This window comes from Apaloderma vittatum, unplaced genomic scaffold (genome assembly GCF_000703405.1).
Source record: "Apaloderma vittatum isolate BGI_N311 unplaced genomic scaffold, ASM70340v1 scaffold26566, whole genome shotgun sequence".
Lineage (NCBI taxonomy): Eukaryota > Metazoa > Chordata > Aves > Trogoniformes > Trogonidae > Apaloderma > Apaloderma vittatum.
Window position 1 is genome coordinate 20,934 of NW_009721658.1, and position 13,383 is coordinate 34,316.

Here is a 13,383-nt window from a genome sequence, read left to right on the forward strand (position 1 = left end):
CGCCCAGTCCACGTGCATCCGGACCCCTCTTAGGGAAGCGCGCTGGTCGAGATGGCGGGTGCGTGGAAGTGGATCAAGAGAGTTGTCAGCGCACTAGTAGAAGCCTTTGTGTAGAGCCAGTAGGACCTGCCAATAATCGTACAGGGTGCCTCCTGGGAATCCAAGTGGTGCTTGTTGTGCGGTCTCCAAGCACGTGCCCCTCTGCGACGGTAAAAGAAGAAAAGTTGCATTTTGGGGAAAATAACGTAAACCAAGTGGTATGATTTTACATGCCTAACCTGTTTGCAGGCTGGCTTCTCTCTTAAGCAGCTGTAGCACTGCCAGTACTTGTTTTCCGCAGCAGTAACATTCATCCTGACTCCACAAAGTTAAAAACATCTTTGTCTCAATAATTTCAAATGCAAATTTCAAATGCTTATTTCAAATGCAAGAACGAAGACCTGTGACATATGAAGTTTAGGTTTACACAGAGTTGTGTTAACAGCCTAGTTCTTCTGCCTTGTGGCTTTAGTTTTCTGTTACCTCATGCAAGGTTAAAAGAAAAGGAACATTTTCAAGGCACAGGCATTTTATTTTCAGCATGTTCTTTAAGATGTGAATCAAAAGCTGATGCTGACAGCATTTGTTAACAGGCAGAAATAGAATGAAGCAGAGTCAGTAAAAATAATTTAGTCAAAATTCCACAAATGAAAAGCGTGTAATGTGATAGCCTAATGCAGTCGATTGCACTTACTTTTAGGATCAGGTTATTCTCAGAGTATGTTACTAACAGCTTTCTATTTGTCAGTACCAGAGCTTTCATTTCTGTAGTAAGAATATTTTGTATCAAATGATGGTGTAGTTTTCAGGGTCCTATAGAAAGATCCAATTATTTAAGGCTCATAATGTGATCTATACTTTATGCAAGATGCTAAACTGAGAACACTCATCAGTTCTCATAGTTGTCAACTTTGGATCTGTGGTTTTAACTCTGGAAGTAAATATGAGGCAGTTCTTAAGGGTAAGGTCTTCAGGAGTATCTGAATTTAGGAGTTCATGTGCAATGGGATATAAGCACTAGAAGTTAACACAGGCACTGTTAAAATCCTGCCCTGTCAGCTTAATTTCAGTTTTACCTTTCCTCATTCTGACTCTCCTTCTAGTTAAGTATTATATACTTAGCTCTTTGTGCATTTATTTTGTGAAGTCATGCTTTTTGTACAAAAGAGGAAGAATGCAGATGTTTTACACTTACAGAACTTCTCTTTCTCTTACTTCAAAATGATTGTTGTCCGTGAGTCTCAGAATAGTCAGTAGTGTGGGCTCTGTGGGGATACCTTTATGAACTGAAGGCAAACTCTAACAGAGTTTTTGAATTTAGCAATAACGTTTTTAACAGGTATGTTGCATGTGTAGTAACTATGTTAATGTAGTTATAATGTCTGCCAGGAGAGGCTTAATTATACTAAGTCTTACAAGAGAAGGAAAAAAACAGAGAAGTTTGCCTCCCAAAATGCTCTTTATTATTGAATATTTTTATTTTAGGGGTTTTTTACACAAAGATTTTCACAGTGAAGATTCGCCCTTCACCTCTTCCATAACCATCTGCTACTTTTCCATTTGACCTAGGCACCCACTCCATCAATAGCTGCAACTCTTAGCTGCAGATCCTGCTTTCAGAGTAGAAAATGTCCATCTCTTCTACAGCTGTTGCTCTCAAACCCAGCAGGTATGCTCTTGTGGTTGTGGCATTGGTGCCTGCTGGGAGACCTGGGTTCTCTTAGCAACTCTAGAAATGTTTTCAAACTCCCAAAGAGTGAGAGTTGAAAAGGGATCTGTAGGAAGACTGAGGGAGGTGGTCGTCGCTCCTTGTCATCAGGCACAGGTCCAGCCCTTACTCTGGAAACTTCTCCACACCGAAGTCCTGCCCACACTCACCAGGTCTTCCTTGCCTCACTAGGAGAGGGCTTCCTAGGAACACCTTGTTCAGCTGTCTGCAGGAAGAAAAGGAGGAAAATTGTGTCCCCACTGTACTCTTGCAGCAGAGGGGAGCAGGAAGTATTGTTATCCCTAAACCTGCTGCTCTTCCCAAGGCCTTGGAAAATGAAGTTAGAAAGGTCATAACCATCAACTGGTGGAAGAGATGTGGGGAGGGGCAAATACCAGTCTGTATGATGTTCTCCCTTCACCTCATGAAGATGAAAAAATCATAATTCGGAAGACACCAGCTCCAATGATGCACATAAACACTGGTCAAGAATAACTGACTTTGTTCTAACCAGAAGTGTAGTTGTCTTCCTTTTTTAACATCTTAGGCTCTAATCCTTCACACCTAGTCCATAGGAAGTGTGTGTCTCCTTCTCAGCTGGCATTTTATAAAGTGGCTGCTGTGTTTGTGTGTCTACCACGTGGTAGGAGCTCCAAGCTCCTAAGAGCTTAGCTTTCTGCTGCGTGAATTAGAGAGTGACTTTTGATCAGAATGTGCTTAATAGTGGAGATGGCTCTTTCAAAAGTTCCTGGAAATAGCAGTGACTCTCTTAATGTAACAGAGCTCCAGACAGCATTGTGCAATGTTAGAGATGTCAGTAACTCAGTTATTTAAGTACTTGCTGGCTGGATTTGTGAATAGATTTCTTATTTTCACCTTTGTTGTTGTCTTTACTCATCAGTACACAAATAACTAAGTAACAAATTATTCTAGTTTACTCAGATAAAACCAACACTTAATCTTGGAATAGAGTTCTGAAGAAAATACTTACTCAATCTTCCTGTTATAAGCCTTGTCTACTAGTATGAAAATTGTAGGTTGGATATTTTCAGTTTAAGTCGTGAATTCTGTATTAAATTGTAAATCTCAAGTAGTAGCCTCCATGGATAGTCCTTGACAGGTATCGCTGGTGTCAGATACGTTTTTTTCTGTATTTTCTAGATGTTAAAGGAATACATTATCTCTGTGAGGTTGTTTGAAGTAGGTTAGCGTCAGCTTTCCTGCCTTCCTCTGTGACTAATTTTTGAAGCATGACAGCGATTGCAGCAGTGTCATTTGCTTTCCACCTCCTCCTCTTCCGGAGTTCTGGTCCTGGACACGGTATCGGTGTGAATAGTGGCAAGATGTGGGCAGCCTGAGCTTGTGCATTCCCTAATGAAATTTTTGTTGGCACTTAGTCTAACGCTGGTACTGTAATTTCTGAAAGGGCATCTGTGAAACAAGAAGACACACCACTTGGCAGGAGGGATGAACAATGCTCCATGCAGGGTGTTCTGGACACTTGCTGTCAGCTGGACTGCGTATGAAAAGCTAGCTGCCGTATTTTTCCTTCTTTCTTCAGAAACTTGAACTAGCAGATTTTTTCACATGCGCTTCGTATGTTTTCTCTTCCTACCCCTTTCCTTTTTACCCTGTATTTCAGATCTAAATGAGTGTGGACTAAAGCCACGGCCATGCAAACACCGGTGTATGAATACCTACGGCAGCTACAAGTGCTACTGTCTGAACGGCTACATGCTTATGCCAGACGGAACGTGCTCGAGTACGGCAAGGCTTCTTGCTTGCTTTTTTTCAAGCTTCTCCAGATCCCTGCTTGGTTTTCCCTGGGAAACTTTTATGAAATGAGGATGAGTCCCAAAGTAAAAGATTAATCTTGCCAGAAATTAGGCAGTTGCACAAGATGAGATACTTTTCTCTAATGAGATTAGGCTGAACAAAACAAGAGCAAATATTTGGATTTTATTAGTTTTATTACAGGTTTCCCCGGAAGCTTTCTTCAGTGCCGTAAATCGCTGTTAATTGGCCTTCCAGGACAAGTGCTTGCAGTTTTTGTGGCAGGAAGACACCTACAGTTTTGCCATGTTATGTCCTTATGAATGTAAAATCATTAAAGCTGCAGATGTTGCTTGTTTGACTGGTATAAAATTGTACTGTCATCTCTCTTGAGATCAGGTTGCCACTTGCTTCCGTAAAAGTGGATACTTCAAGTGTCTGGACAGAGAGAAGAGGAGAGAAATTACCTTTAATTAAAGATGCTCCTATTTTAAAATGGCAGTAATGTCCAGGAGGGTTTATAGTACCTACTGGGCTTTATATTCCTCAAGGGGCTGCATTCCCGTTCGGTCCCCATGTTTTGCCTGATCTAGTCGAGAGGTGGCGTCCCTGGCGGCAGGGAGGCTGGATTAAAATGATCTCTAAGGTCCCTTCCAGCTTAGGCCGTTCTATGATTCTATGATTCCGTGACATAACTTGTTACAGTTATGAGACAATTTGTAGAGAGAAAAAATGTACTTTATATGCATTTACTCTTTGAAACCTGAATGGATATCTGTCAAAATCACCAAGCGTTCTTTCGCATCTATCACAGTTATACAATGTCTTAATTCTCCAAAGTTTTTATTGATTTTCCTGTTACTGATCAGAGTCCTTTTCAATTATTTTTCCCTAGATGCCCTTTCTTGCTCGATGGCAAACTGCCAGTATGGCTGTGATGTACTGAAAGGGGAAGTTCGCTGCCGCTGCCCTTCTCCAGGACTGCAGCTCGGGCCTGATGGCAGGACTTGCGTAGGTAGGTGATCAAATGTAGATTTGATTTTTTTCCTCCATATGTTTTAATCCTCACACTGAACACACAGTTCAAGCGAGTTTATCAGATGTATTTAGAATGCAGCATGCATGCAGTTTAAAGACATTACTGATGAGAATTGGGATAGGCATGTTGCTCAGGTGCTCTCAAGTGGTTTGTGTCAGATCACCAGGGTTTTCCTCCAGGTCTGCAAGTTTCATTGACTGCTTAAAACTTGCACAGGCTGCTTGACCTCCAGGCCCTCGGCCCTTGGCCCTTAGCACTCCTGTTAGTTGGTCTTTTTAAACTATTGCTAACAGAGACTCTGAAATACCTGCCTGCATAAAAAAAGGAATAGGGAATTCTGCTAGCTCTCCCAACAAGGTGGTGCCTGGGCTCAGGGAGTAGGGGGATAATTTGTGCAAATCATTGAGATTATGCTGGGCAAGGTGAAGGTCTGTGAGTGCCCCCAACATTAGTGAGATTGAAGCTACTGTCTTCCATACTGTGAAAACTCCAGGTTAAAATTAACTCAGGAATTCAGGCTCTATAAAAAGTGAAATGTTTTGTTCCCACATTTGTGAACGTGGAAAAGGTGCTTATGGTTAATCAGACTATTGCCCCACACTCTGCTGTAGCCTGAAGAACAGTGTGATGTGTGATTTCATTAGTCATTAACTATACATCCTGAGTGAATATGATGCTCCAGTGATTTTATTATTTATATTCTATGCAGTGCTACAGTTCCATAACCAGTAACAACACTCACACTGAAAGAATGTAAAAGCATGTGGATGCCCTAATTATCCATTTGGGTATCATGGCTGTCTGCAGGGGAGGTGCTCACCAAGGATTTGTTGGCAGAGCAGAGGACAGACTCTAGATCTCTTGATGCGAGGACCAGGCTGAGCTTTAAGTAGGATGCTTTCTAAAGTGCATGAATGGCATGTCTGTATATGCAAAAGAATGAGTAGAACAGGAGAAAAAACAACCCACGATTGTGATTAATCACACTGTGGACATCACAGTGGACAGAGATCTTTGGAAGAGACTTGTGCCATGCTATATTGATCTGAGCGATTTTAAGTATAAATTCAAGGAAATTATATAAAGTACAAAAATTTGTTAGGAAAAAACTTGCAAGATTCTCCTAGTAAGTACTTTTATACTCAGACAAGCTTCATGCTTTGAAATAATCCAAGTGCACTTTTAATGCCACAGACTAGCACTCAAACCAGTTATAGGAAGCTTTTTCAGTTCTTCAGCATGGTTTTCAGAAAAATACTTTTTTTTCCTAGAAAGGTGAAGAACTGTATACCCACATTTCGGTTGAGTGTCCATCACCCAGATTGAGCGTATAACCTATTCTTAAAATTTCCCACAAAAATTTCAGAACTGTCTTGTACAGTGCAGAGGAAGTAGTCACAGCAAGAGATGTCTCTCCTTCATGGGTCATAACATGATCTATGCCCCTTTATTGATAAGAAGTGATTGTGACATGCACCCCGTTTGTATTATTTCTCTATCGAGTCTGAGTTATACTAAAACCAATAAATACCTCCAAGAATTGAAGATATTTGGGGCTAAGACTGTGTCTTTCCCTCACTTGCGTACAAGCCTATCACTGTGGGAGAAGCTGTCAACTCCAGTGAGGGTCTGGGTGTTGCAGCAATACAAATAGAAGTGCAGATGATGGTAAAAAAAAAAAAGAAAATTGAAATCCTTGTTTGAGGAGTATTTGAAGGACAGCTGGGAATGTAAGGCTTATTTTTAGCACAGGTGGAAATTCCTCTAGGCATTATTCTATTTTTGGTTTAACCCATGCTGATCATTCTTTTGTTAAAACATTCCTTCCAGACAATCAGTAAAGAGCCACCAAACAATTTGGCTATGAAGGTAAATCATATAAACTACATAACAATGAATTGAAAAAGAATTCAGCAAAGTGTTCAGTGAAAACACGGATTAATTGACTAATGAATTGATTAATGACTGTTGAATCACTATATCAATGTTGCCATCTTTTTTGACTGGGTTTTTCATTTAATGAGGTTAACAGTATACACATTTCAGCTTCAGAAGGTCTGAAATTATTTGAGGACTGGAAAGAATTATTTTCATTGTAACATAAATTCTTTCTGGTTCTTCTGGTCGTGTATAGAAACTTGAAAATATTGCCTTGTAAACTTAAAAATCATGCTATTTTTGAATCAGTCTCATAGCTGTTTAGTGCTTGAGGTGGTAATATGGTCATACTCACAGTAGAAGACTGTCACTTTTTTGCTATTTTTTTGGTGTCATTTTTTTATAGCGTATTGATGAGTAGTTCAGTCCTGTATCTTTAGGATGTGTAACTGCCTAGAAAATGAAATGATACCGCTACAGTGCTATCATCATCTAACATACTTCTTGCCTTATGGAATTTGAGTATGTGCAGAAGGGGAGGCAGAACAAGTTACATTAGGTTTTAAAGAACATAATCCATCGCCGTGATGTGGTATATTCAGTGGCTAAATGTTTTCTTATTGAATTCCTTTTTGAAGTTGTGGTTTAATGATAAAAAACAAAAGCGAAAATTTACTCATGGTAATCAAGAGTCTGAAATCTGCAGCCACAAAATAGTATTTTAATAAAGAGTAAAAAATTGTGGCTTCTAAATTAAATTGCTATAAGGAACATGGTGGAGTTCGTAAATCTGTTAGTAATGTACTGAAAGCCTAAAACATTAGTAGTAGATTCAAACCAAGAGGTAGATTTATAGGGGGATTCAGGCATGTGGAGAGGTGCCTGGTATTGGCCTTACTGTCTTTCTCATTCAGACCTTCACCACGGCGTTATGGAAGGGCTCCCATCTGTGAGTAAAGGAGAGCTCTTATTCTGGAGAGCTCTGTCGGGCCGGGAGTGTGAGAGCTGAGGGATTGAATCCTTGCTGTCTTCAGTAATTCTTCATGCAGAGTGGGACAGTGCCAGCAGGAGCTACTGGGAGAGCCCATCCAGCTTTGGGTCGCTTCTTTTAGCTGTGGGAAACACAGCTTGGGGAATTTGAAATGACACCTCCCCAGCCTCAGGTAGCTGCCCTACCTAAACCAGCAGTTTTGTGGTAGTGTGGGTTTTTTTTTTTTTCTGTGATTCTATGTAAGAGACTCGGGCTTCTCTGTGCTTTGTTCAGGCCTCTCTCTCAAGCAGCAGGGCATCAATCACTGGGCTTTGTTTTGCACTCTTGACACCTGCAGCTGAAGTGCTTCTTTTGGGAGAAGAATTGTGTGGAGAGCAAAATCTTGCTTTCCCGTAGATCAAGAGCCCAGCAGAGCTGTAGAGCAAAGGCTTGAACTGTGCCCTGTAGATAACCAACAAACGGCAGGAGTGGCGTGCGTCAGAGCCAGCCGTGCACGACAGGCCTGTGCCTCAGTGAAGAACTGGTTTTAAGCACTCGGCAGGCTTCAGCTCGATGTCTGGGGGCTACAGAGCAAGTGGCTTTTGTGTATCATCCTGACCTCATCTGAGAGTTTCTCAGACAGCAAGAGCAGCCCTGGGTGAGCATCTGCTGCTCCCTGGGCCACTACCTGGCTTGTTAGTCAGCGTCAAGAACAGCAGCTTCTGGGAGATGAGGGGCATCAGACATCTACTGAGCATCGCCTGTGTCTTCCCACTCTTCTGTCCTTGCCTGGATGTCGCTTGCAAGGCCCTACTTTGGGTCCTCCTGGGAGCCCCTGGTGGGGCAATTGGGAGCCATATATCTCAGCACCTCAGAGGGTCACTTTAGGTAACAAACTTCTCTGTAGAAGAACAGTCAGCTACAGCAGAGGCACTGTGCAGAGTGAGAGATTGCAAAGAGCAAGTACTCAAAAAACTAATTGGCAGGAGACCCAGAAATACTGCACCCCTAGCGTTAGCTTGAACTCTCTTTGTTTAGAGCAAGTCCTGAACAGATGAAGATTTCCTGATAGGGTCAATAGCCAGGTCATGGGTTAGGGACACCTGAGATTTTAAAAAAACAAACCACTTCCTACTTCAGGGGGATGTACTTTGAATCTACATGTATTGCCTGTGCTACAGGAACAATATGTGAGGCATCTTTCAGAAAAAGCAATTACTGCGGTATTTTTGTGGTTTTGTTCCTTGCCTGCAAATTGCTGTCTTTATGACCAAGCAGAGCTTAGTGGAACAAAAGAGAGTTACACAAATAATACGGAATAGCTTTTTTTTGGACAAGTACCATTACAATTTTAAGCATGAGTGTTTCGAGGCCTTGGAGAAGCTGTCGTGCATTCTGCAGGGAGGTAGAGAACATCTCTTCAAGGGGAAGGGTACCAGGATGGCAGGCGTGTAGAGGAAGCATTCCAAATCTGGTAGCAATGCTCATCATGCCAGTGCCTCACTTGTCACAGTATTTGTAAGACTTCTGGCAGAGGAGCCATGAAAATTTGGGTTTGTGACCAAGAGCTGAACTGAGATGGCACTGCCAGAAGGTTGTGCTTAGGTATTGAGACTGGCTGACCAACTTGTAGCCAGAAGGACCTTATAAAAATACTTTGGCTATTCTTCTTTAGTTATTCATTATGTGAAACCCATTCAATTTATGTAGTATAGATTGTATTTTAACTGCTGTTAAGAGTAACGCAGTTCCTTTGTTTCCACAGATATAGATGAATGTGCTACTGGGAGAGTTATCTGCCCACGATTTAGGTACTGCATCAATACTTTTGGAAGCTACATTTGCAGGTGTCATAAAGGCTTTGATCTAATGTACATCGGAGGCAAATACCAATGCCATGGTAATAACGTCTTTCTTATGTGCATGTGATAGAGTTGCATATTCTTAATGGAAATTAATGGTTTAAAGAGGAACGTTCACTTATTGTTGCTGAAATGTTGAAACAAGTTGTTTTAGGAGAGGGTAGATTGTAGAAATAGGCTGTGAAAAAGGAGGCATATTTGGCCCCCATTCTTGTAACCAGTTCTCCTGTGGAAGCTCATGGGAGAGCAGAGCTGATGACCCAGGAATTCCTTTCCAAAGCCTGTGTCCGCACAGGTTTCACCCTGCGTGGGCAGTTGCAGGTTTGGAGCCACGTACGAGCTTAGGCTGTGTCTGACCTGTAACACAGATGTGCTCTGTAGCGTGCCGCAAGATTCGAGACAAGAAAATGTGGCTAGAGCACAGCCCGGCTTCTTCTCACCCAATCTGCCTAACTTTCCTGCCCTGGAAGACAGGTGGGGAGAAGGCAGGGGTTGAGAAATAACCTGTCTTTGTCTGGACATGAGACTGGAATGCAGCTGGTGTGTGCCCTTCAATAAAGATGTTCCCAGGTGGTACTGTCTCAGTTTCCCAGGGCCTCAGCTGGTTATGAACCTTTCATGGAAAAAGGGTTCATGTGGACAAAATGAGACATTGCTTTATGTTTGTTTAAGTATTTTTTTTTTTTTTTGAGAGGAATCTCTGTACAGAGCACTGGTATTTGTAGATTTTTTGCTTGCATCCCTAACAACAAACATGGAAATGCTCTATGAGGTATTTGAAGCAGTTTCTACTTAATGTAGAAACATCTATACAGATGGATGATAGGGGAAGCATTTTATGAAAAAAACAGTTTTAATACCTGTGTGATGAAGAATATGTATATTCCTACACTCAGATTTTCTTACCATGTCACCTTTAAGAAGTGGTTATTAAAATTGTGATCTTCATGATCTTGGCTGCAATCTACCTACAGCACACCACTGAACCTGAAGCTTAAGGCATAAGCTGAGCACTACTGAGTTGCACAACAGTCCCTTTTACCCTGATGTTTGTATCAGCATATGGGTTCGTGACTGTCTATCTGCCTTTTCCCACTGGCTGTTCAGTTTTATTAAATTTTTCAAAATGAATAAAATTTTTCTAATGACCACACTACTGTTTATGTTTTTGCAGGGATAAACAGAAGGTCAAGTTTCTTTGATGTGAGTGACTTTTTAATGTAATTTTCTGTTGCAGATATAGATGAATGTTCCCTTGGCCATCATCACTGTGGTAGCTTTTCACGGTGTTACAATACACCAGGATCCTACAAATGCAAGTGTAAAGAAGGGTACAGAGACAACAGAACAAATTGCATACGTATGTAATGCTCCTTTTCAAAAAAGAATTCTGAAAGTAAATGTGTCTCTCATAAATTTTGAGACACAGCACTATCAGGCTCAGTTTCTCGTAACTGTTTTTAATATTTAATATGATGGCAGGGAATGCAGTCAGAATCTTCTGAGTCTTAGCATGTCTTGGTAAAAATACTTTTCCCCGAGACATTTTCATAATTAGAAAGAAATTCACCTTTCCCTATTCAAAACTTCATTCTAGGGATTGCTTCAGGATGAGAACAACTGAGTAAGCTGGGTAGGTCTGGTCAGACAGTGCACATTACTCATAGCCTGTTGTTGTGTCACTGGCCCATTTTAGCACCTTGCCCCATCCACTCCCTGCTGCTCCCCAGTTGTGAGCAGAGCTGAAACAGGGAGGATTTCTCTGGAAGAATTCCCTTCCTCACCCCTCTCTTGGGAGAAGCTGCTGTCCCCCTTGGTACAGAATGGGCCGTTGGCACTCTCCCACATTTGACATCCCTCAGGACTGTGCATCTCCGTGACGTCTGCTGAATTTTTTTTTGAGGACGCAGTGTTTGTGCGTGGAGTCTGGTCTTTGGTGACTCACCTGATCTCTTTAAAGAGCGGTACTGTTGCTGACTTGATTCCCTTGGCTGTAGCTGTCATGGTAATGTGATCTAGATCTTTCACAACCTGACCACTTGCAGTTATATGTGGACACACTTCAGATGTGTTACTGAGATATAGTCCTAAAGTGCACTTTATATTTTAACATAATGTAAAAACTGGAAGGTATTCAAAAGAATAGTAATAAACAGGTGGCCAGAGAGAAAACCTTTCTACCTGCTATTGTCAAGCAATTCATCATTTAACAAACAGTAGTTCTTCATTTTAACTGTGTGTTATACTCCAAACACACGTACGCAAGATATGTGACCCAAGTTCTTATTGGGGGTTTTAAAATCTCCTGTGAGATATAAAAGGCTTATTAAGAAATAGAAAGTTATAAATAACACAACAGGTGTTCTTGCATTTCGTGTCTGTGGAAACTCCCCTTGTGAAACCAAGTTAAAATCTGTTGTCCTTTATGAAGTATTGGGAGATATGGTACTGTAGGCACTTTCACTGTGGTGTAAGTGGTGCTCAGTTCACTTTCCCTTTTTGTGGAGACTGAAAAAATGAAATGGCCATTTACTTAGTTTCCTGGTGCTTAGCAAAGGTAAAGATGTAAATTAAGGCTGTTGGCCTACGTTCAGTCTCTGTAAAATGATTAGTGCTTATTGACAAGGAGAAAAGTTGAAAAGAAGTGGAGAGATCTGAAAGATAACTTTCTTAAAGCCAAAGCTGTCTGCACACCCATGAGCAAAATGATCGTAACGTTGGAGTCCTACTAACTCACCTCAGCTCCTGAGTACAAACTTGTCCAGTTTAGAGAGCTGCTTAACACACATCTTTCTGTCTGTGCCTTTTTTACTCACAGTGCTTTGGGGTAAGTTTTCTCACCTCTGGAAGAGATTTGATGATTGGTAGGAGGTGGGGATGAAAGCCTCTTAGCCTTCAGTCATCTTAAATCATCTCAGAACTGCCAAAACGACACCTAATATCTAAAGGGATGTGATAATTCAGCAGTGCTGGTGCTAAAGTATGCTTCTAAGTAGTGGAAACATTCAGAAGAAGAGAAATTATTTCAGCAAAGACTCTTGGTATCATAATGAAATATATTGTTAACTTTCTGGAGTGGGAGACTCAGATGTCCATTTTGGTCCAATTTTGATTCTCTTTGCAGTTATTCCTAATGTTAGGATTGAACCACCTGGTCCATACTGTATATTCAAGGGCAGCAGCATGCTGCCTAAGGGAGACAGTGGTATAACCAGTAGGATTCCTGATTTCAGAGGCACGAGACAACCCCTCAGACCACTATATGTACCTGCTGTTGTTACAGAAAGGCCAGTGACCGGGCCAACAGCTCAACCTACACCTGGGCCAACAGCTCGACCTACACCCAGGCCAACAACTCGTCCTACACCCAGGCCAACAACGCGACTGACAGCAAAGCCAACCACTAGGTACGTGCCAGTGACAACACAGCCAATAACGAAGCCAGTGACAAGGCCTCCACCTCCACCACCACCTCAACCTACAACATTCAGACCTACTCTACCACCGCAAAGAACTCCTCTGATAACAACTGCAGAGCCTTCACATCTTCCCACTGAAACTACATCTTCCCAAGGAATTACAGAAGACAACAGGATCCAGGTAGATCCTCAGAAACCCCGAGGAGATGTGTTCAGTAAGTAATTTTGCATATCACTTTCATTTATCAGAATTGTAGATGTAGTGAGGTGATAGTGTGCACTGTACTCTTTGGGGTTTTTTGGAACACTTTGTCAGTGAGAACAAAGACATGAAACTGGTAAAGCTGCACAAATCATTGATTTTATGACCTAACAAAAACGTGTGAAGGATGTTCTAGATCAAGTCAACTAAAAATTTCAGTTTTGATTCCTGAAATTATTTGTGAGTATGTTGTCATGCAAAAGCGCTTAACTTGATTAAGCTTTCAGATGAACATTCTAGAGAAGGAAAGACATGTTACTGGAAAACAGTGAAATTCAGCATAACTCATGAATAGTTAATGGATTCAAATGCAGGGAGTTGAGAGTGGCTCTTAGTGTATTTCCTTAAAGAATGATAAGAAGTGGGACCATGTCTGATTGTCTAAAGACTCTGTTACGACACCTTATAGAATCATAGAATGGCCTAGGCTGGA

At 41.5% G+C, this 13,383-nt stretch overlaps 1 protein-coding gene across 1 annotated transcript in view; it reads left to right on the forward strand.

The window, feature by feature from the left end:
- The window catches only part of LOC104275511 (nephronectin-like), a gene marked incomplete at both ends in the record, with an annotated part of 33,137 nt that extends 20,234 nt beyond the window's left edge, over window positions 1-12,903 (forward strand). Inside the window, 6 exons of the mRNA XM_009871484.1 lie at window positions 3,390-3,509; window positions 4,416-4,535; window positions 9,173-9,307; window positions 10,507-10,629; window positions 12,394-12,599; window positions 12,711-12,903. Of these exons, the coding sequence (XP_009869786.1) occupies window positions 3,390-3,509; window positions 4,416-4,535; window positions 9,173-9,307; window positions 10,507-10,629; window positions 12,394-12,599; window positions 12,711-12,903 (897 nt within the window). The remainder of the gene's footprint in view (window positions 1-3,389; window positions 3,510-4,415; window positions 4,536-9,172; window positions 9,308-10,506; window positions 10,630-12,393; window positions 12,600-12,710) is intronic.
- Between the last annotated feature and the right edge of the window lie 480 nt (window positions 12,904-13,383).